Source organism: Numida meleagris, chromosome 20, assembly GCF_002078875.1.
Source record: "Numida meleagris isolate 19003 breed g44 Domestic line chromosome 20, NumMel1.0, whole genome shotgun sequence".
Taxonomy (NCBI): domain Eukaryota; kingdom Metazoa; phylum Chordata; class Aves; order Galliformes; family Numididae; genus Numida; species Numida meleagris.
Genome location: NC_034428.1, coordinates 4,280,743 through 4,303,329, shown reverse-complemented (window position 1 = coordinate 4,303,329; position 22,587 = coordinate 4,280,743). Strand labels below are relative to the sequence as shown.

General features: G+C 40.6%; 1 protein-coding gene across 2 annotated transcripts in view; it reads left to right on the top strand.

Annotated features, from left to right (window-relative positions):
• The window catches only part of MTOR (mechanistic target of rapamycin), a 62,954-nt gene that overhangs the window by 28,597 nt on the left and 11,770 nt on the right, over positions 1-22,587 (top strand). For both annotated transcript variants that reach the window (XM_021417457.1, XM_021417458.1), the window contains exons 29-39: positions 7,252-7,327; positions 9,016-9,155; positions 12,149-12,249; positions 13,134-13,249; positions 14,590-14,667; positions 15,042-15,149; positions 16,911-17,036; positions 17,679-17,810; positions 20,278-20,393; positions 21,665-21,782; positions 22,185-22,391. In XM_021417457.1, coding sequence (XP_021273132.1) covers positions 7,252-7,327; positions 9,016-9,155; positions 12,149-12,249; positions 13,134-13,249; positions 14,590-14,667; positions 15,042-15,149; positions 16,911-17,036; positions 17,679-17,810; positions 20,278-20,393; positions 21,665-21,782; positions 22,185-22,391 — 1,318 coding nt within the window. The remainder of the gene's footprint in view (positions 1-7,251; positions 7,328-9,015; positions 9,156-12,148; positions 12,250-13,133; positions 13,250-14,589; positions 14,668-15,041; positions 15,150-16,910; positions 17,037-17,678; positions 17,811-20,277; positions 20,394-21,664; positions 21,783-22,184; positions 22,392-22,587) is intronic.

The window sequence follows — 22,587 nt, the reverse complement described above, 5'->3', positions numbered from 1 at the left end:
TGAGTGCTCAGAAGTTGAATCTCTCCCTGTTGCATGGAAAGTAGTAGTCTATTATACATACTGGTGTAAGTTATTGCCAGATAAGATCAGCTATAGAAGCTGGCAGTCTATAGGAAATGATTCCAAAAGTGTACTTAAAATAGGACCCTAAATTCAAATTGAATTTCAGAAAGTGGCATAGCCGTGGGCATAACTGGAGAGAAACTGGTTCCCTGACAGCCGAGTAGGTCCCAGTCCTATTTTTGACTTTCCCTTGATATTGATAGGGGAATCTTGTCTGAAATTCATTGTCCTCTTTTTCTTCCATTGTATTTTGTATTTGGAGGTACTCTGCCAGACGGGAGCTAAAAAGATGAGATCTTAAGGTCAAGAACATGGAGCGAATCCTTTCTAACTTCCTTAAGGATGTGGGTTTGAATTGGTTGGGAGGATTCAGTATAAACATTACAGTTAGCATGCACCTTAAGATGTTGGTTGTGTTATATAATTAGAGAATTGTATTAATATCACTCAATTAGAACCAGGTATCTGGCCCTGGAGGGCCAGATTAAATTAGAGATGGGTGTAAATGACTGCCTTCTCTGGAAAGCTTTTCTGGCAGGTGTATGTGAAGCCAAGAGAAGAAAAGCTGTGCCCCGTGGCTATTTATTTGGTAGCCAGTCTTCACAAAACCCTTAACACGTTCCTGGCAAATGCTTAAATCTGGCATTCCGGGTGCCTGCTGAGATGGCAAAGATGCTCAGCTCTCTCCTGGCAGAGCCCTGAGGTCCACGCTTTGCCAAAGCCCTCTGAAGATCTGCTTTTCCCTTCTAGACAGCCAGGAAGCATGGAAAAGCATGGAACTGGTCACCCCTCTCTTTAGAGATGCATACATGTTCTAACATTCACTTCGCTATTGCTGATGATTAAATCTCTAGTAAAGACAAATTAGCTGCAGTTAATGATTATAAATATCTGAAGTTGCATAGGAACTGGTGAAACAGGTGACAGAACTTGGTAAGAAACAATGTACTTCTTGTAATCATTTGTGATATTATATGTTTCTCTAGTAATTCCTTTCTTGCATAACCAATACATGAAGACTCTGACTCTAGTTCACCTTTTTCTGCTCAGTGTTTTCACTGAGAGTTTTTTCTTCTGTCTTCACTGGTTAATGAAGAATGGATGATTTAACAAACAAACAAAAACCAACTTTGCAGCCTCATTAGCTGGACTGGCTAAGAATTTTACTGGAGCAATTTTCACTGCTTTTCCTTCCAAAGCTTTTCAGTGCCTTCATTTGATTTTCAAGTATTTATACCAACATTGGGAATCTGACCAGTTTTAATGCCTGCAAGCAGTGAGTTGCATCCTTGTTGGAAGGGAGCAGTTAGTCTGGTCTGTAAGCAGTCACTCATCACAACTGTTTATTGAAAACAGCTCTTTGCTGGCAGTTGTTTTTTTTTTTTTTTTTTCTGAAGTTTATTGTATCAAGAATTCAGGGATGCCTGAACACAAACCATAGAATTGAGGAAATTAGCCTATAAATCCAGTTCCTTGTGCCAGAGGATTATCTGTCCTCCAAAGCAGCAATACCTTCCACTTCTAATCCCAGAAGCAAGCTCTTACCACTTCTGAAGGAAAAACAAGCTTGAATTAGGTGGATAAAATCAGAGATAGAGGAGGTTTGATTTTAAACAGTGTTGAGGAGATGACTTTAGCTACTTCTAGATGTTACGCACAGGCTGCTCTACTGCAAAAATAAGTTGGTTTTTTTTTTTCTAATGAGCCTTGAGATGCTTTCTGGAGATAGAAAATATGCGTGTTCTCTCACAGATAGTCTTGGGACTTCTTGAAAAGTCTCTAATATTAACAAAAATAACTGGGGAAGATGAAGAAGGGTCCAGGCTCTTACTTGTGAGTCTTGAAGATTTAATATATTTTGAGTGACAGAATTTTGCTAGATATCCTCAAAGATAATGGATGAGTGGGCTGTATAAAAGGGAATATTTCTAGTGAGCATTAGACATTATGCCTGGGGTTTATGGAGGAGGAAATCCATCAGTGGAGTGTTTTTCCTGCTGAAGACAGTGAAGCTGTTTTTCGTTCCCAGTTCATGTCTGGTTTCTGTTTAAGCAGCCTTCAAAATAGATGTGCAATAGGAGTGCCTTTCTCTTAAGTAATGCTCTTCTTTTTGTGATTCTAGCTCAGAAGCCGGCTTTGCACATTGAAGGCTTCCATTTTTGTCTGATATCTTGTTAATCAGACAGTAGGTTCACCTAACCTTTCACAACTAATCAAGTTCACAGATTGAAGATTTTTGTCCAGGATTTTCATATCAGAGAAAGACACTTTTCCCCATGACTGTACCATTCCATCCCCAGAAACCTTTTCATTAGCCTTGTCACATCTTGATATCCTGCTCATCCTCAAGTGCTACAAACAGGTTAAGGTTGGACAGGAGGGCTGGATGTTCTCCTGGCTCAGCTCTCTCCTATACTGATTAACAAATGGGTAAAAACAATGTAATCTTGGATTTGTGTCTTCTCTTTACAAAGCTTTCTGTGCCCATCTCTTTTCCTTATCCAGCTGGCCCTTGTATCTCTGCTGAAGGCTGTACACTTGAAATATGGAAATTAATGCTTCTGATATTGTTACTGACATCAAATTGAATTATCCTGTGCTGCTTTATGTAAGTACAGGTAGGCCAAACACACAAACCAGGTGGAAATCACTTTTGCAACTGATTAATGCTCATTTTGAAGGAAAGTATACGAATCTTATGGTTTTTTTTTAATTGGATTTCTGTTTCACTTTATTCCATGAAATGCAAAATCAAATATTGGGTTTTGAGTAGTGAAATGAGTGCAAGATATATTAGAATCTCTATTTTGAAACAGCTTAAGAAGTCTCTTGCTGTCTCCCTTGGCTCCCTCTGTATCTTTGTGTACTGTTCTGACTCGTAAGCAGGCAAACAATACAGGTGGCTTGTGCTTTAGTTAGGAGACTTTAAGTACGTACATATGGCTTTTAAAAGATTGAATTTTGAAATACTTGAGCATTTCTCTTAGGAGAAAACGCTTCGCAACTTAGCTTTTCTGGAAGGAAGAAGGTAGTTGCTGTCCAGGCCAAAGTACTGTTTTATATAAAAATTGAAATCTCATGAAAATAAATTAAATGTAGTATGCGGGCACTGCTGGAGTGCACTGTAAATGTAAAAGGCATTTGGAGAGCATTAGGAGGAAGGCAGACGTGAAGACTGTGCACTGAATAACCAATATCGGCTAGAAGCTGTTGTCTGTTTCCAATAGTATTTTCTAATTTTAACCACCTGGAAGAAGATGCTTAAACCTTTCCTCAAAGTTGACATATGTAACCTATGACCAATCAAACCTACACCTAGAAACTCCCAAGAAGAGGAGATGGCGTGGCCTTCCCTTATGGCCTGGTAGTGCAAGTGGCAGTGAGTCCTGTGGTTGGTTTTTGTTGCTGTTGTTGGATTTGGTGGGATTTTGTTGATTTCTCTAGCTTCTGAACAAAAATGAACAGATGAACTTGTTCTATGGAGAATAATTGATTTTCATTTCAATATTAAGCTTCATATTACCCTGAATTGGGAACTACTGCAAGGACACAACCCAGTAACCACAGACTGAAGGGACTGCCTGCTGGGCTAGCCAGCAACATTGCTTCATCTTGAGGCGTGTGTTCCCACCTTCTTTAATTAAATATATATATATATTAGTATATATATACATATATACATATATATATATAGTACAAACTTTTACCAGGTACAAAAAGAAGCTATCCCCCTGTCTTACAGCAGCAATGTTATGCCTGAAAGCCCTGCAAGCTGCCTGGCCTTAGCCCTTCAAGGCTGCTTTGGTGTGCCTGCATGCTTTGGTGTGCCTGCATGCTTTGGTGTGCCTGCATGCTTTCCTGCAGCGTTATTCGTTCTGTGCAGTCCCCGTCACAATAACTGAAAAACAGCTTTGTAATGCTTAAAAACATGGTAGAATTTTGGAAGATTTGTTTAGGAAGGTACCCGCAATGACGGAGGTAATGCTTTAACAACAAGGAGATGAATTTGGGGGGAGCAGGAAGTGGCATGATTTCTGAGTGTGTATTTTGAATGTATGAACAGGGCTCCACGGGGAAATGCTTTTCTGGAAGGAGTACAATGTGTTGGCCTGCTCGCAGAGGATTTGTATGCAGGGAGCAGTGGGTCTGCTAAAAACACATTCCGGTCAGCTGCAGTGGCAGTGGTTTTTGGGAACTGTCAGTGTACTCCCAAGGATCCCGTGGGTGAGAAAACACAGAAATCCAAGCTCTTTTAAAACAAAAGCCACAAGGTCAGAACTTAATTAATTCACAAACAACTGCATTTTCTTTAGCTCATAGGACTGAATAGCAAAAGGATGCTGTGACTACCAAGGTTTTTGCTGTGAAGAAAGTCAGCGAATATTGAGGCATCATTAACAAAAGTCATTTTGATGCATGAGTCTTGCTTTGGAGGGATTTCTGTATTCTTCATGACAGTTGTAATTCTCTGTGTTTAGGTTCCTTTTTGCCATGGCAACGAATGCTTTCTTCCTCTTCCATTTGTGTAAGCACTCTTCTAATGTGCTCTGTCAGAACGCTGACAGATTCTCCATCAGTGGCTTATCCCAGTCCACAGAATTATTACCTTTACTCGCTGTGTGGGTTAGATCATTAATTAAAAGGGTGATTTATGGTTAATAATAACCACACTGTGTTATACCTACTGCTATACATTCTTTTAAATCCAGATCTTTCTCCTTCCCCTTCTTTCCCTTCCCTCTCCTTAAACAGAACAGTACAACTTTGAGTATTGAAACATTGAGTTGTACTGTGGACAGCCAGGAAAGTACAAAACAGAAAGGAATAATTGAGTGCACCAGGGAACATCAGCAAAAGTGCAGTGCTAATTGTCGAAGAATAAAAGATAATGGACAATTTGTCAGGACACGTTGACAAGAAAGATAAGTTGGAAGTAATTCACTGCCTGACGTACTGGAAGTGATGTTCCTGCCAATGGCTCTTTAAATCATCAGGATATGAAATGTGACAAGCGTTTATCACTTTTATGGGGCACTGCTGTCTAGCTTTCCCTTGGGAAGCGTGGAGTAGTATGTACTTTGACTATCTTACTTTAAGAAAGGCATGGATATATTCCAAGAGCTTCCCAATTTTGGGTGCCTGTCTTTAAGAACTGTGACTGTGGTACGTTTTAGTCTAAGTCTAATTTGACCTCAAGCCATTCTGAGTTCCTATTGCAAAAGGTGTTTTACTTGACCTTGCCAGATATCCACAGCGTGTCAGTGAGCTTGGTTCTTTGGCTGTCAGGAAAGGAAACTTTCAGGGTCAGAATAAATGTAGCAGCTGGCAGTGTCCCCTCTCCTGACAGTCTGTTCAGATGACTCCCTTTAATACTGTAGATTTCATTGTTTCTTATTAATCAGTGCAACTCTTATGGGGAAAAAATATGTACGTATGTGCTGTCATTCTGATAACAGGTAATGGGGGGCATTTCAGCAAGCTATGCCCATCTATAACAACGTATTCAAAGCCTGTTTTAAGTGTCTGCATTGCTGTCATTACCCATGTTTTTTGTAGGTTTTGCTGTTTCCACTCCCAGTGTTAGCAAGTATTAATATTGGATTGTAATCTGTGTTGTAACGTGCTCAGTTGTTGTGATATCACTTGGAACAGCTTGCCCTTTTTGTTTGCCAGTGCCAGTAGGGAAAGAGGAGAGCAGTGAGCCAGAAACTGTTAACAAATAAGTCTTATAAAATAGCAAGAGCTCCATAAAAAGGTATTTTCCTTAATAAAGAGGTGTTGAGCAAAAGCACTGATAACCAAGAACCAATGTGGAGATGGAGCCATTTCCAACTGTAAAATAAAAAAAAGCCAAACCCAACCACATGAAATAGAAATGATTTAGAGCTCATCATCTGTGCTGGTGAGCCAGGCTCAGGGGTTGTCTACTTGCTCGTGTTTCACAAAGTTCAGGTCCCCGTGCAAAGCAAGGTGAGTGTGTTTAGCTCCATAGGGTGTTGTGATGGCAGGTGTTTCTGGCATGGTCTTGAAAACAGGCAAAAGAAGAGTAGCAGTATGGGTTTGCCCCAGTGCAGAGGCATTGTATGAAGCTGAGTGTGGAACTGCATGCTTTTAGTGAAGCTGGCAGGTTTGTCGGCTGTTCTCATGATGTAGCTTGTTGCCTGGAGTACTGAAATCTCGACTGAGATTTTCAAAGGAGCCCGTGGTCTGTTTAAGACAAATGGGGGGGAAAAAATATCAGCGCTGTAAAGCTCCTAGTAAGTGCAGCTGGTATTTGATGGCAGGAAGGTCTTGCATACATAGAGGTGGGTAAGATGGAAAAAAATGCGAGGGAGGAAGTTCTAGCTTAAGAAAATGAGATTCTGAGGAAATTAAAACGAAGAAATGGAATATGAGAGAGGGCACAGAAGTTTTGCTCAAGTCTCCTTTTGATCGCTGTTAGATCTCGTGTGTATCCCTAAATTTAATGGTAGCGACAAAGAAAAGCGATAGCTGGAGAAAGCAAGCAAGCAAAGCCTCTGAAGAATCCTTTCCAGTGTGCTTGCCAGTGATTTTTTTTTTTTAAGATGGAAGTCTTTGTCTGTTAGTATACTTATAAAATGCATTTGCACTGATTTGACAACATCTGCACCTTCAGTTCCACCAATTCGTATGCCCTTCTGTGGAACTGGTTGTGCACAGCTATGCATTCATTGGCTGTATTTCTGCCTATTATGTAAATGGAAAGCTGACATGGATTGTCATCTTACACGAGCGCTTCCAAAAGGAAATCTCAGTGTTAGAGGAAAGACTTCATGTACATTTCCAAATGGAAATCTACTTACTCGGTAGTCAGAAAATGGCTTGCAATCCAGTTTTATTTCCAGTATGCAGTGTATGTAGTCCAGTCTTCCTTAACACTGCATCCAGGAAGCTGCTTACCATGGTAAAGCGAAGCTAAGCAGACTGCTATTCAGAATTAATAATCATATGCAATCACTTTTTTGGGAATACATGCAGAGAATATAAGTACTCCTATTGTAGTCATTGTGTCTCTTCATTAGTTAATCATTCACTTAAGTTTTAAAGAAAAAAGACCACGTTCCATTGGTATTTCTGACAGAATGTGATGCTATCAAGGAGAAGCTCATACCAGCCCGAGTGCTGCCAGCTGTGTGTTAAATGATCTTTCTCTTCCCACTTATTCAGCATTAACAATAAACTGCAACAGCCAGAAGCCGCTGCTGGGGTGCTGGAGTATGCCATGAAGCACTTTGGGGAGCTGGTGAGTCCTGATGGATAACTATTCCTTGTGCCTAGCGTTAAGCCATTTTATTTTGAACTCTGTTTTTGCTGTGCAAAGGAAGGGAGTAAGCTCCTGTTCTGAGCTTCAAATGCTTGAGAGTTTTTGAGAAACTGTTCTAGGTAACACCCTCCAGGTAAGAATTTAATACAAGTTAAGCCTCTAGCTTCTCTCATTCAGGAGGCACGTGAACCTGTCAGAGAGTTTATGGACACTAGTTTTTGGAACAGTAGATTGGCTGATCCCTTACAGTTTTGACTGCTCACAGAAATCAGATAGATACAGAATCAGATACATCCTCTCTTGATGACCGTTTTCCTTCTTTTTCTCTTCCATAATCATTTCATTTGTGTTTGGGGACTCAAGTGTCTATGTTCTCCAGCCAATTCTACTCTGTTAACAGCACGATTTTGCAGTGGTAATTCTTGCAGTGCCTTAGGGAGATTGTTTGGGAAGAGGAGGCAACCCTGGAAGCACAATAGGCTAGTCTTTTTCATTAGGAGCTGCTAGAAAGTGGGAACAGGTTTAAGCACAGAAGGGTGGAACTCATTCAGATTGAACTCCTCTGGTGTTAGGATTATGTGAAGTTTTGACCTAGGCTGGGAAAGAAGTCCTCTGGGAGCAGTATTGACTTCAGAACATCTTTGCACCTTCTTATGATTCCTTGGGAGGGTTGAGCACAACTCCTTGTTACCTAATTCTGACCTCACTCTTGAGAAGTAATGTATTTCAATATGCAGTTTCCTAGAATAGGCAGTGAAAAGAAATTAAGAGGATCTGTGAGCTCTACTTTCAGGAACTGACTTGAAACGTTATGACTAAGCTGAGAAGTTTAAGGGCTGGTATATAAACATCCTAATTGGAAGACCTGGCATGCAGAGTGTGGGTTATATTGACCCTGTCCAGTGGGCTGAGAAAGGAATCCATGCTGCATCATATGTCAAGGCATGAGCTGCCAAGGGCTGAGCAGAAAAAACATTGGCAGGGATCAGTATGGAAAAAAGATCCAAGGCATTTTATTTCTTGAAAATTAGAAGCAAAATCTAGGAACAGACTGGAGGGAGGATTGTGCAGCTGATAAGGATCACCGTTTGGCTTTTAAAACCTCTGTTACAAACCACAGCCTTCTCTCGTAAGGCTTTTGGTTAGACCCCATCATACTTGTCTACTGGAAACTGGCCTAGCAGTAGCCAGACACACTGTGCCCACTGTACTTTTTTCTTTTCTTCCCAGTTAGTCACGCTGTTCCTCAGCACAGGACTGCTGCTCTTGTTCAAATGCAAGCATGTGCAGCAATGGCAAATCGAGTATTTAATAAACTTGCCGTTTTTCCTGTTTCCTCCTTTTCCCCCTTGCTCCAAGAAGAAAAGCAGAGCCCAGCTACTAAGCTAGTACTCCAGTAGCAGGGCATTGGTGACACATCCCTGTGCATAAACCTGATACACTGATTCATTTCTGTGAAGTTTGAGCGATGCTTAGAATTTGTTTTCTTGTGAGCTCAAAGCTTTTTTCTGTATGACAGACATCTGAGCGAGTTTATTTCAAATCAGCAGAGGGCTGAATGACCACCATAGACATAGAATTTTCCAAGAAAAGTTGCAGTTGGTAATATGGAATGTTGAATGTTAATGCTGCTATTTTTTCTGATTTTTTTCTCTTTAATCCCTCAGGAAATTCAGGCTACCTGGTATGAAAAGCTTCATGAATGGGAAGATGCTCTGGTGGCCTATGACAAGAAGATGGACACAAACAAAGATGATCCTGAGCTGATGCTAGGACGAATGCGCTGCTTGGAAGCACTTGGAGAATGGTAAGAGGAATGCCTGAAGATTAAGAAAAGGCCAATTAGTTATATCAAGAGGTCTGTCCCATATTAAAATAACCTACAGCCTCTCCTTCTCCTTTTATATGTTCTTCCTGTTTCAGAAATGCAGGCTGCTCTACTTTTCAAATCAGTGCCTGACTTACCTGTGGGTTCTGTCACCTACATGAATTTTTTGTTGCCTGAATTCCTTCTTACCTAGTAGTCTGAGCATTTCCAGAAGCGTATTGCTTTGTTCATGGCAGTTGTAATTGGAAATAACATTCTAATCTAACTAACCATCTGATAAATGGAGGTCTGTAAAGGGCAATCTGCAGCCTGATGATCGTATCAGCTCCATTTTTAAGAGAAAGATGATCTCTCAGGAAACACTGACTGGGCAGGATTTGTCAAAAATGATCATAAGTGAGTTCATCTTGGCCCTCCTTTGTAAACTTTATTACTAAAATAACAGATTACTTGTTAGCAGACCTCCTGTGCCTATCCAGAATGCAGTCTTTTGTACAACTGGCAGTGAAGTTGTCTGCTTCCTGTAATCACTTTGGTGTAAGGCAGTGCCAAATAAATTGCTCTCACTTTAAAACCCTTTCACCAACTGTCTTGTAAATTACTGATTTTTTTATTATTACTCTTTTTAACATACATTAAGCGTTGCCTTTGTGAACATTTGGGACTTCAAACCCTGCGTTAAATGAGTGTTGTCAACAAGTAACTGATTAGAGTCAGTTTTCTTGAGAGGATGAGCTGGTAGTTGGTTACAGCTTGCTAGATTAAGTAGAGGCTTCTTTTTTTCCCCTCCCTGCTCATCTCAATTCAAAGAAGATAATGGAAGAAGACATATCCTGTGCACTGTAGTGTGGAGTTCTACCCGGGGGCATGACTGATGCAGTTCAGGTGCCGCCTTTCTACTGAACTTTTCATGTCACTAGAGCTCTCTGCTGATGGGTCCTGACGTGAACCCATGGGATGGTGCACAGCAAGGAGAGTCCTCTTCCCTAAAGTCATTTTACTGTTGGAGAAGCAGAGCTGTTTGAGAAACCCAATTCTAACAGCATTTTTCTACCCTTTCTGTTTCTAGATGAGGGTGAGGCATGCCGGGCGTCGTTTTGCTCAGTAGGAAAAATGAAGCCTTTTACTGGGCAGTTTTGCAGTCATCTTTTCTAGGAAGTAGGCAGTTCCCAGCAGAAATTCCCTTCTCCTGCAGAACGAGTATTTGTGTAAAATACCCTTTCAGAGCCTTCTCCTTCCTCACGTGTTAATAACAAATATATAATAAAAAGATTCTACTCTTCTCTTGTAACTAAAAATTGTGTATCTCGTAACAGTGTGTAGCCATGAAAGCCACCCCAGGGCTCTGGCTCACAGTCTTTTATTTCTGATATAAGAGAGAATTGTCACATCCAGGTAATGTGTGTTCTTATAGCAATGTTCTGCTCTCTGTAGTGTCTTTTGGCCTATAACTATACAGCTGTTGTCCTTTTCTGCCCTTTTGATGGGGCTTTCTCAGGCATTCTCACCCTTTTTCGTGTTGTTTTTTTTTTTTTTCCCAGAAGGATCTGAGAGGCAGGTAGATATATCAAAGAAATAGAGCCTAAAATTTGAAGAATTTAATGCAAAATCTGTGGCACAGCAGATAACTGAAAGTGTTTAGAAAGAACCTGATTTTTTTTTTGTTTTCTCCATAACAGCTGTTAAAAAGAAAATTTGAAAAAAGCAGGGACTGCTTACATGCTTTCTGCAACGCTGCCTGTAATTAAGTATAGCTGAGAGATCCCATAACTTGTCTAAAATTAAAATTGTTTGCTCTTTCTACAATTCAGAAGCGCTGGTGCAAAGATGCTGTCTGCTCTCTTGCAGCTGACTTACACAGACATCATCCCCAGACTGAGGGCTCCCTAGTTTGGCTGCTGATACTCTTCAGTAGCGTTCAACATGATTAGTTTGTGTTGTTGGAGTCTTCTTGATGTAGTGTGACTATTAATCTAGGACTGACGCTACACAGCATCGTTATTTCAGTCCTCTGTGCAGTGACATTTTGAAAGAACAGCCAAAACATTCTTGGCCGTTTGTCTCTTGATGTGGTTATGTCTGCAAGAGTCATGCTACTTCATTAGCATCTACTAGGTCTTGATTTACTGCTGTTGCTGTTTGGCTTGGTTTTTCGTTTGTTGTGTTTTATTTTCTCCTGGGCCATTAAGCTGTCAGAATGACTGTCTTGCCTGTGGCAGCCCGTTGGTTCTGTTTGACTAACTCATCTTTCTTTTTGGGAGAGGAGAGGATGACAGTAAAGAAGGAAAGTTGGCAGCGATTTCACTGCTACAGAGTATCCAGCTTGAGAAATGCTGGAACTGCAACTCCCACAGTGCTTGGTTTGATTAACAGAGCATTCACAGTTGATTTAAAAGACATCATATAAAAAAATACTGACGTTTCCTCTCAGCTGGAGGTGAAATGTCTGGAGTCCCCTCTGAGATCTTGCCACAACAAGTCTTCATAATAGGTTATAACGACACTGTTTTTCTAACTTCAGTCTTCAAACATGATTGTATGTTCATCCAAAGTGTTTGATAGTGGGAGCCATTTGTAAGCTGTTCATATAATATATTCCTTGTGCTGATGCTTCCAAAAAAAAAAGTTGTTGATAACTTCTGATCTTGTTTTTTAGTACCTTCAGAGTATTTTTTTTTTCTTAGATTTATGGACTGTAGTTCGCAGATCCATTCATAGTATAGGCATTACTAAATGCTGAGGAACAAATGCAAACTTCTGTCTGGATTTATGTTTTCAAAGCCTAGTGTGTTCTTAAATTATTTTTGGATGATAGGATGTTTATCATCAGACAAGTGTATCTGAGTTGGCCAAGTGAGAAGAGATGAATCCTGTTCTCCACTCTACATAAAAAAGAATTGGGCCTGTTGCTTAGCATGATAAAATTTTTGGAAGAAACTTTTCGCTGACTAGAAATGGTGGTTTCTTTGTAGGGGCCAACTCCACCAGCAATGCTGTGAAAAGTGGACGCAGGTCAATGATGAAACTCAAGCTAAGATGGCAAGGATGGCTGCTGCTGCTGCCTGGGGTCTAGGTAATGTATCCTTCTAGCTGAGCTCATGTGACAGTGTATGACAGCCAACGATGCAGAAGCATGAATAGATTTAAGTTCAGAGCCACAAGTTATAAGAAACAGATGAATCAACACAATCCATTTACGTTGAGACATGGAGTAGTTGGCGTTCAACACGGAAGCCCTTTGGAAAACCTGTGTTTGCATATGGTCTCCTGTGTGGTGTCGAGTAGCAGAGATTGCCTCATGGATCTGAGTAGATAAGCAGTTGTTTAACTGGACTCTTTTACTTAGTTTTATGCTGAACACAGCTCAGGCTTGAAATGAGGTTAATGGCATTTCTCTGATTTCTGGCAGACCCTCATTTAGAAATTAGAACCTTGTCCATTGAGAATTTTGGTAGGTTATCTTGATTTAGCAGACAGTCTTAAGTGGAATAAATCTATAGATGGTCCAAAAATTGCTAATGCTGACAGCTAGGTATTTGCTAAAGATGCTTATAAATCACTTACTGTCTGCCAGTCTTTGAGAAAAGTTAATCTTTTGCTCCGTGGAACACTAGCTCATTTAAATGTGTTGGCAATGGCAGTGATGGTGGCTGTGTCACGTAAGGAAGATGTTAAAAATTCTCCTGATGAATGTACCTAATCACACAATATTAACTGAAGAGTCTTCTGACATCTGTCTTGAAGTAGAATTTGATTAATTGTAAAAGATCAAGGAGAACTGGTTCAAGCAGGTATCAGTCTTCTATTCAAATGCTATAGGTAGAGGGAAGCAATAGAAGTTCTTGGTACCATACTGAATTCAGGCCTAGTTACTGATGCTTAAGCACTGTAGCATAGTTCTGTTCTTATCTCACAGAGGGGGCTGTTGTGTTGCTGAGGATATTTGTGTCTCTGCAGGTCAGTGGGACAGCATGGAAGAATATACCTGCATGATCCCAAGGGACACCCACGACGGTGCCTTCTACAGGGCTGTACTGGCTCTTCATCAGGACCTTTTCTCACTGGCTCAGCAGGTAACTCCTTCCTAGGCTTCCCAAAAACTAGTTTAGGATGAATTGGATTACATGGCTACATGGAAAGGCACGCTGTTTCAAAGCAGTTAGCTATAACATATGAATTGTTCAATATCTTTTTTTTCCACTGATGTATTAGGCCTTGTTGATCGAGCTTGTGTTGTGTTTCTAGAAACACAGCAGTGAATATCTGTACAGATGTTAGAGGTCCAGAGCTGTAGAGTGCAGAGAGCCTTAGCCATTCTTAGGCTTCTTTCTTCTGTCAGTTTTCTAGATGAAGTGCAAAAGGATTATCTCAGCAGGGATTCCATTCTGCAAGATACTGCTTGATAAAAGACATTAATGACATAAGACATGCATGAGAATCTCCATGAACATGCTTTGCACTTCTGTATATTGCATTTTTTTCAGTGAAGTGCTCGTGTATCTCATATACCAGAATTTCTGCTCTGATTTTTCTGGCAGCAGTGATAAATCTTAAATTAAGATCAGAAATCGTGGCAAGGAATGAGTCCATTAAGTAGAGCTCTATTGGTGTGCACGTTTGCCACAAAGGAGATTTACAGAGGGACTTTTCCCCTCTGTAGATGTGAAGCTTGTTGTTTCCTTTCCAAGGAAGCTCAAGTAGCATTTCTCAGAATTCTGTGCTGACTTGCCAGCTTAGTTAAAGGAGTAGTTCAGTCTGCTTTGTCAAAACCCATACATAGGGTTTGAATGATATGCACAGTAAAATTATCCAGGCATTCAAAGGGGTAGAGTTTGTGATTAACCTTTAACATTTTAAACAGGAAAAACTCTAGATAAGAGATTATGTAACGACTGGAACAAGAGGAGGACTTATTTTATGCTTGAAAAGCATGCCTTAGTTGCAGTGAGAGAATAGGAATTTGCAGATCCTGAAAATTCATAAAAACCTTTAGGGTTATGTAAGACACTGAAAACCACTTCCTGTCATTGTGTTTTAAGACAGACATTTCTCGTGTCTTTCTGTAACTGATTCTCTTGCACTAAAATGCAACCTTTTTTTTTCCTCCATAAATGTTTTTAATGATGATCTCTACCATGAGAGTAGGATTAGGGGTACTGCAGACTTCAATTTTGTAGAAGGACAAACTTAGCAAACTGTTCAGGTGATAAATAAACCTCTTCCTCCTATACCTGCCACTAGGTGCTGCTTTCCTGTTGATTCTTCCTACTGGTAACATCCTTTCCTGATCCTTGCTGGACAATGTGTACAGTGCCATCTCTGTTCAGGAGATGGAACAGATGAATATTGGTTTGAGCAATTGAGTCTGGATAAAACACCCCCATCTTCACTCCAAAATCTTATCTTATTTCAGTGCATTGACAAGGCCAGAGATCTGCTAGACGCTGAGCTGACTGCCATGGCAGGAGAGAGCTACAGTCGAGCCTATGGGGTAAGTGTCTCACTCGTAGCCTTCATTCTCCTCATTGCTGCTTCATAATATCCCTAGAAATCATATAAAACTTCTAACTAGAGTTAGCATCAAACATGAGATCTTTTTAAGACCACGGGCTAAATGTCTCATGTCAGATAAGAAGACTGCTTAGGGACAAATTAAACAATGAAGTGAACTCTACCCCCCAAAAGAAGTAAGAATTGACATTAACAAAGTTTGTATCGGTGTATCATCTGAATGTCAGTAGATAGCAGTCTTTCCTTGACTGTTGGGAAGCTCATGTACTTAAGATTTGGGTGCCAAAATACTGTTTGTTAATTATATAGATCTGTTCTGTAGTGATTGGGATGGAATGTGATTGTTTCCTTTAGGCTATGGTATCCTGCCAGATGCTGTCAGAGCTGGAAGAAGTTATCCAGTATAAACTTGTACCAGAACGCCGTGAGATCATCCGCCAGATATGGTGGGAAAGACTGCAGGTACATCGATGTAAAGACCAAGGATGCTGATATGTTGATCCTGAGCAGCTTCCTTCAAAGTTAATGTGATGGCTCAACAGATCGTTCTTGTTCCAATCCAGTATCATGTGTTCTTACATGGTTATATGCTTTCTGTCTCCTTTGTGTTTGTCCTTGTTGATTTTTAGGTTAGTCTGCCTGAGGTGTCTACAGATGTGACACCTTAATAGGGTGATGTAAGCTTGAAGTGAATGTGTACACAGAGGAGATACTAGCAGCACCTCCAAAGCTGCTTATTCTCAGTGTTGGATCTCACCTGAAAATACTGGTTCCAGTACAACTGGTTTGACCTTTTTGCCTGTCTGGCTGCATTTTAAGGAGAAGCAAATTCTCTCACAGTACTGGAAAACCAGACAGAGAATTCACATACATGTAAAAGATTGCTCTTTGCTTAAAGTACTCATCCCTGCAAGGGACTAAAAAGAAAAAAAGCACAGGATAAACTATTCTAATTATAGCAAATTTTTATAGACTGTATGGAGAAGGAATTTCTCCCTTTGCAGAGTTCTCCACTGCTCTATATGCCTTTTTATGAAAGACTGTTACTGCTGCATGTTTTTTTTTAGCTGTTTGGGAAACTGTGACAAAGGCTTTAGTCTCTCATCTGCATTCCTGTCTGTAAGAGCTCTCAGGAGCATTCCACTGGGGTGGAGAAACTGCATGACAGGAAGTATAATGTCTGAATACAGCTGTTTATGGTCCTGAAAGCGGTACATGCAGTTCTTACACATTTTACAGCTTCTTTTAAATAATTTTCAAATGCCAGTTGGATGTGTTGTCCACTTGGGCGTCAAGGAACAAGCTTTGTCTAACTTCCCAGCCCTCGGTTTTGGGGGAAAAATAAAAAAGGAAAAGAAATAGATGCTTTGGTGCAAAGGAGCTTGCTGCCATTGGGAATTCTCTTGTTTACCTCAAAACAAAATCTGAGTTGTCTCTGGATTAATACTAACTTCAGAATATCACTGTTACTCCGAGGTACTTGGTCATGACAGCAAGCAGTCTGCATTTGGTCACTTCCATTCCTTCTGAAATTCTACTTTGCTGTAGCATCCTTGAGCATTTGAAATGCAGACTCAACCTGATGTGACTGACAATGTTCTGTGCCTTTCCCTTCAGGCAGGCATGAGCTAGGCAATGCTTTCACAGGCAGTGTAGCAGCTGGGACTGCAGTTTTTGGCAGAACATCAGTCCAGTCATGCCAGCTTCTAAAAGCAACACATGCAAGGAGAAGAAAAAGGGTGATAAGAAAAATGTCTTCGTAGCCATTTGATTTTTTTATCATCTATGTATAGGGTTTGCCACTGTTTAAACCAAAAACAGACTTGAAAGCTGGATGGAGAAGGGTTATAAAACATTTGACATGCTTTGGAACTGCACAAATAACTTCCATGATTTTGGTTGCATTCTTCTTTAGAAGCTTTTCTCCTCGAGGAGAAGAGGAGAAGCTCTTCTCCTGGAGTCTCACTAGACTGCAAGCACTGAGCTGGCTTTTCATGCATTTTGGGCTGTGGGCTATAAGGGTCTGGGAGGTAACATGCTTCACACATTGCAGTTTAAAGAAATAGCCAGCTAGGTTTTTTTATGTTGGCCTGCTGTGAATTATGGGTACTGAAGTCTCACAATTTTGGGAAAAGTCCCTTCAGATTCTGAATTAAGACTTAAGGCTCTATGGAGCAGGTTGAACATACAGCTTTAACACCTATTTCTTCCTTTTTTTCCTAGGGCTGTCAACGGATTGTGGAAGACTGGCAAAGAATCTTGATGGTCCGGTCTCTTGTTGTGAATCCTCACGAGGACATGAGAACTTGGCTTAAGTATGCCAGCTTGTGTGGCAAGAGTGGGAGACTGGTGAGCATTATTATAACCTCTACAACAGGTTTGAAGGCAACTGACTTTGTCATGCCACTTCAGCCTTCCAGATGCTTTCATTAATGAAATGGGATGGGCCCTCCTAAGGAAGAGGCTGATCAGAAATTACTGAAAGGCTAAAATTGTAACCAGCATATAGTTAATGCACGTAGCCAGTTAGTTTTGTGAGATGGTTATTACACCTGAGAGCACCTTGAAGCCAATTTTTTGTTGCCCGCTGTACCTGGAAGTTCTGGTGCAGTATGGGTATTTAATAATAATAGTGCTCTTTGATAAAGCACTCTCTGTCAAATCTAGAATGTGATGTTAATATCACAAAATGTTACAATCCAGTTTCAGTCTTCATCACTAGATTTATTACCAAAAACACTTCCAACAGATTTCACACTCTCTACTGGCTTCTGAAAAGGTAATTTAATGCTCAGATTCCAGCAAAGATGTATATGGTTTATAATGTGATATTCTTATGAGTCCAGGACATGGTAGAAAGGCTGCTGCATCTCTGTTTTATATGGATGGTTTAGCTTTTTAAATGGCAGGCAGTTCTGTGGTGAATATGTGACAGAGGTAAGAATGGGCTTGTTTTAATCTGTTTTTTTTAATGTTTGTAATTTCCTCCAGGCTTTGGCCCATAAGACACTTGTCCTGCTCTTGGGAGTCGATCCATCCCGACAGCTGGATCACCCACTGCCAACAGTACATCCCCAAGTGACTTATGCATACATGAAACACATGTGGAAGAGTGCCCGTAAGGTACAAAAGAACATCACACCCTCTGCATTTCGTTGCTCAGGTTTCATGCAGTGCCATATGCTTTGGCTCTTCCTAGTCCACACAGAACAAAGTCAAGGGTGAAGGTTTTAGCTTTTACTTTTTAAAAAAGAGTAACTAGTCTCTTTCCTTAGCATTATTCAAAAGACAAGCTTTGGAAGTTTCATTTTAAATCTCAGTAGACAGAGAAAACCTGGCCCAATTTTATTTTCTACATTGGAAGATGTGTTGTTAAACCAGAATCAGGTATCCAAGGCATGCAGCTAAGATTAATGGTCAATAGTAACTCTTCTTTCCTCACTAGAGTTTTACTGTGTAGGCTCAGCACTTAGCTTTTCTTCCACTGTTCTGATTGCCAGGTCTCCATATTGTACGCACGGTAAGGGCTACACAGTGGAAAAAGAAAGGAGTTCTTTCACTTCCAATTTTAGAATATCTAGAACAATTTGTACTTCATTGCTGAGCAGAACTTTTATTAAAGACAATTGAAAATTTCTAACTGAAAGACAAAAAGTACATAGGGTTTTGTCAGGGGAACAATTTGGCTCTGACGAGCCTGGGACGAATGTTTATGACATTGCAACACAGAGAGAATTTACATACTCAAATCCAATAAGCCTCAGACTGGGTAACTTACCTTTTTTTTTAATATACATTAAAGCCTCTGTTTCTTCTCATATTCTGCCGCATCTTTTTTTAATTTTTTCTGTCTTTGGGGTTGCCAGTGCTGGATCAGAGCTGCTGCTGTGGGATGATTGCCATGACCTAACTATTCTTTATTTGAATTTAAAAAACAGAAGGAGCTGCTGATGAGGCCCTGTTCTGTTGGCTTTGTAAAGCAGTGTAATGGTCTCTTACTTTCGTCATTAAATGATCCCAGGAATACATGGGTCTTCTCTGCCTGCCTCCCTCAGTGAAAGTGACTTTTCTCTCTTTGACCTGTGATAAAGAAATAGGTAAAAAAGATGCAGGAAGAGAATATATTTAAACTAAACTGTTACAAGGTTATGTGGAGCCTGTGAGGACAGGAGGAAAAAAAAAAAAAGGAAAGCAGCAAAGATGAGAGAGAGACAGATGTGAATGCAATCACAACCTCTTGCTTGCTGAATGATTTCATATTTTCCTACAGCACGTAAGCTCTGTGCATAGACTCTTTCACAGTTACGTTTTGACAAATATCTGGTACAACAGCACTACTATTTTTAAGATTGTTTTTCCCTCCTACTTCTAATGAAGTATCTAGGTTATTAGCTGTGAAGCTGTGGAACGACGCCCTCCTGTTAATAATGTGATACTTTAATTTTGCCTTAGGCCAATACCCTTTTTCATGACAACTGATTTGTGCATGCTGACATTTGAACCGGACAAATAAGGCATTCCAACTCAGGTGATTGCTGTCTCACTTTAAAGTAGATCATTCCTGTAGATGGAACAGAAGTAAATTGGACTCTTAATAGCACCTTCTGCAGTTTCTGACCTGAAATGACCTTGCAGATTGCAAGAGCTTTACTCTAATTTTAATTTCCACCAAAGCATGCACACTTTTTTCCCCTAAATTTTCAGTGTTTTTACCCCATAATTCACCCCAAGGAATTTCAAAGAATATTCCCCCAAAATTTTGATAGTTACTTTAGCACTACTGCCTTCTGTAGTCTGCTGGCAAAGGAGCAACACACATTTGTACTTCTTAAACAACTAGGAGAGATCTAGATTTTCATTTGTTAAAATAAGTCTAAGTTTAGGTTCTGTGGAGTGTACTGTAAGTCTAGCCAAAGCTTGGGTTTTAGAAGGGAAGCTGCAAGTTTTCCTTTAGGCAGTATTTTCTCAAATTGTCTTTTCCAAGCCATAGCATATTTACAGGCAGGCTTCTTAGGATCTGTGATCCAGGCTGTTACAGCTGTGACCCATTCAGACACAGTATGTACACTATGAACATTTGATTGTTGGGATTGCTGGACTCTCTTTGATGTACATGTTCAATTGCAAATGAGATATCACTATATAGTTTCTGGTAGCTTACTGTACATGAGCAGTAACAGGACATTCTCTGCTGTTGGAGGTTTCTTCCCATGTAGTTGACCTTGCCAGTTTGCCAGATCTGGGTTCTTGCACATCAAAGCACAAATATTAACTTGCATTGCTGTCAGTCATTTTCTTTACTGTATGCATGCTGTGAAGGTGAGCATCAGGATGCAGTTATTTGTTCCTCAGTGTAGCAATTCAGTGGCCAGATTTATAAGATAATGAAGAATTCCTATCCTGTTCGTTTATTAGGGGCTACAGACCTGGCATAAATTGATTTTAGAGAGATGCAAATAGTTAAAAGGCTTTGAAAGAAAACAAAACCGTGTTTTTTGCTTTTGGTGAAAACTCATTTCCATGTTGTCTTCCTCTCGTGAAATTCTATTTAACCCCCATGGTCCTTACCACAACCATCCTCCAATTACAGATCGATGCGTTCCAGCACATGCAGCACTTCGTACAGACGATGCAGCAGCAGGCACAGCATGCTATTGCAACTGAGGACCAGCAGCACAAGCAGGAGCTCCACAAGCTTATGGCACGGTCAGCACCCGCTCCTTGGAGACCCTTTGTAGCTATGTGGTGACACTGTCCTCCCTGAGGCTGCAGGGTCCATGCATATGACACGTTTTAGATGAGACCCATGCTTTGATTAAGGGGAGTGAGATTTCTCATTTAGATGGTAGAAGACCCTTCAGTATATGTCGTTATTCATCTTATAATTTCAGGAAATGTTATTGTGACACATCAGTGTAAGCAAGCTCATATTTGTCCCTGGTGGCTGGCTGTATTATTCCAGCACTGTGGCTCACTGGCAGAGGGCATCGCTCTCATCTCTGTTTTTTCAGAGGATTCAGTCAGTAGGAAAGAAACACTTCCCACATGCCTGGCACATCTGTGCTTGGCAGTGTGTGCCCTTAGTATAACAGCAGTGCCTTGGGCACTGGGTGCCAAGCATGTGATGGTCTCTTAAAATACTGTTGTATTGAAAATGCATCTCATAAGCTCTGTTTTCCTCCGTAAATCCGTGGTTACCAGATCCGTTATTTCCAAATTAAAGAAGAAATCACGTAGTGCTCATTAATGAAGGGTTGGTTTTATGAGAATGGAAACCTGATAACAGCATTGTCTTATAGTTTTCAGGTTGACTATCATGGAAAATAAGTTAGTAATGAGTTATTTTTCTTGAACAAGGCTTGCAGGAAAACTCAAAATACAGAAAGGACAGCTATGTAACTGTGGTATTTAGAGTCTGCTGAGAGAGCAAAGTTAAGCTTTGCACAGAACTTCAGAGCCCCACCCTACTGCAGGAAAAAATGTTGTTTTTCTTTCCTCTGGGAGGAGATGGCTTAATGGGGTTTCTGGCTTGGGGGAAGAGCATTTGTTCTGCACTTCTGCTGGCTGGCTGGTGCCTGTTGTCTCCAGAAGGCTAGTTCGTATGGTGGTGAATACAGCTAGTCAGCACATATGCTGTGTGCCTTTTATCGTTACTGAATAAGTCTTTTGATGCTTTTGTTAGCTGCTTCTGGAGGGCGTTTTATAACTGATAAAAACGAGGAACAAAATTTGACCCTTGCCTTGCTCCATGAAGTTTAAACCATTAGCTAGTTAGCTCCATGCTTACAGGAGGGATGTAGTCATTTTGAACCTCACCTGTTAAATGCACATGCTCCATCTGTAGAAGAGGCTTACTGAGTGGATTTAGCACACAAAACATTTTATCAGACTTCGGATAAGATTTCTGCTTCTTAAATCAGCAGGTTTTGTTCTCATTCTAGGTTGTGTCTGAGTCAATAATCCCTTTGCTTAACCAGGTGTTTCCTGAAGCTGGGTGAGTGGCAGCTGAACCTGCAAGGCATCAATGAGAGCACCATCCCCAAAGTCTTACAGTACTACAGTGCTGCAACAGAGCATGATCGCAACTGGTACAAGGTCAGTAGGGAAAGGTTCCAGACAGTGCAGAGAGATCAGTGGATCTGATCCCATCTCCTTTATCTTTTTCCCACTACATCTCTACTACACCTAGCATATTATTATTCTTTATAAGCTTTGAAGAATTAAGGAGTATGGGAACGTAATGTGATTTATTTTTTGTTCCTTTGATGCTGCAACATCCACTGTAGAGCTCTTGACTGAGAACTAACCACAATGTTAAGATAATAAGGCAATTAAAACTACAAGTGATTAGAGAAAGCAAAGCATTGTGTTGTCTGCAGGGTATTACTTCTCATCAGTAGACTCGGAGAGGTTGAATTATTACCTAATACTCAGTACAAGTTGTAGAAAGGATTCATCTTCACCATTTTTGTTGAACTTCTTCTCTGCTGTTGGCAGGCCTGGCATGCCTGGGCAGTGATGAATTTTGAAGCAGTGCTTCACTACAAACATCAGAACCAGGCCAGAGATGAGAAGAAGAAACTGCGTCATGCCAGTGGAGCCAGTATCACCAGTGCCAACACTGAGGGCAGCAACAGTGAGAGTGATGCAGAGAGCACAGAGAACAGTCCCATCCCATCTCCAGTGCAGAAAAAAGTCACTGAGGTATCAGTCTTCCCTATTTACTTTAAGAAATAGGTACTTACTGCTCAGACACAGGAAAAAAGCATAGTAGGAAGCAAGCTACTATGTATGCTTGGCTTGTGGACGCTACCTATATATAGCCAACAAACTGAGGCATAAAAACACTTCACAGTTCAACCAGCCTGAAAGATCTATGTAAGTACAGATGTATATAAAT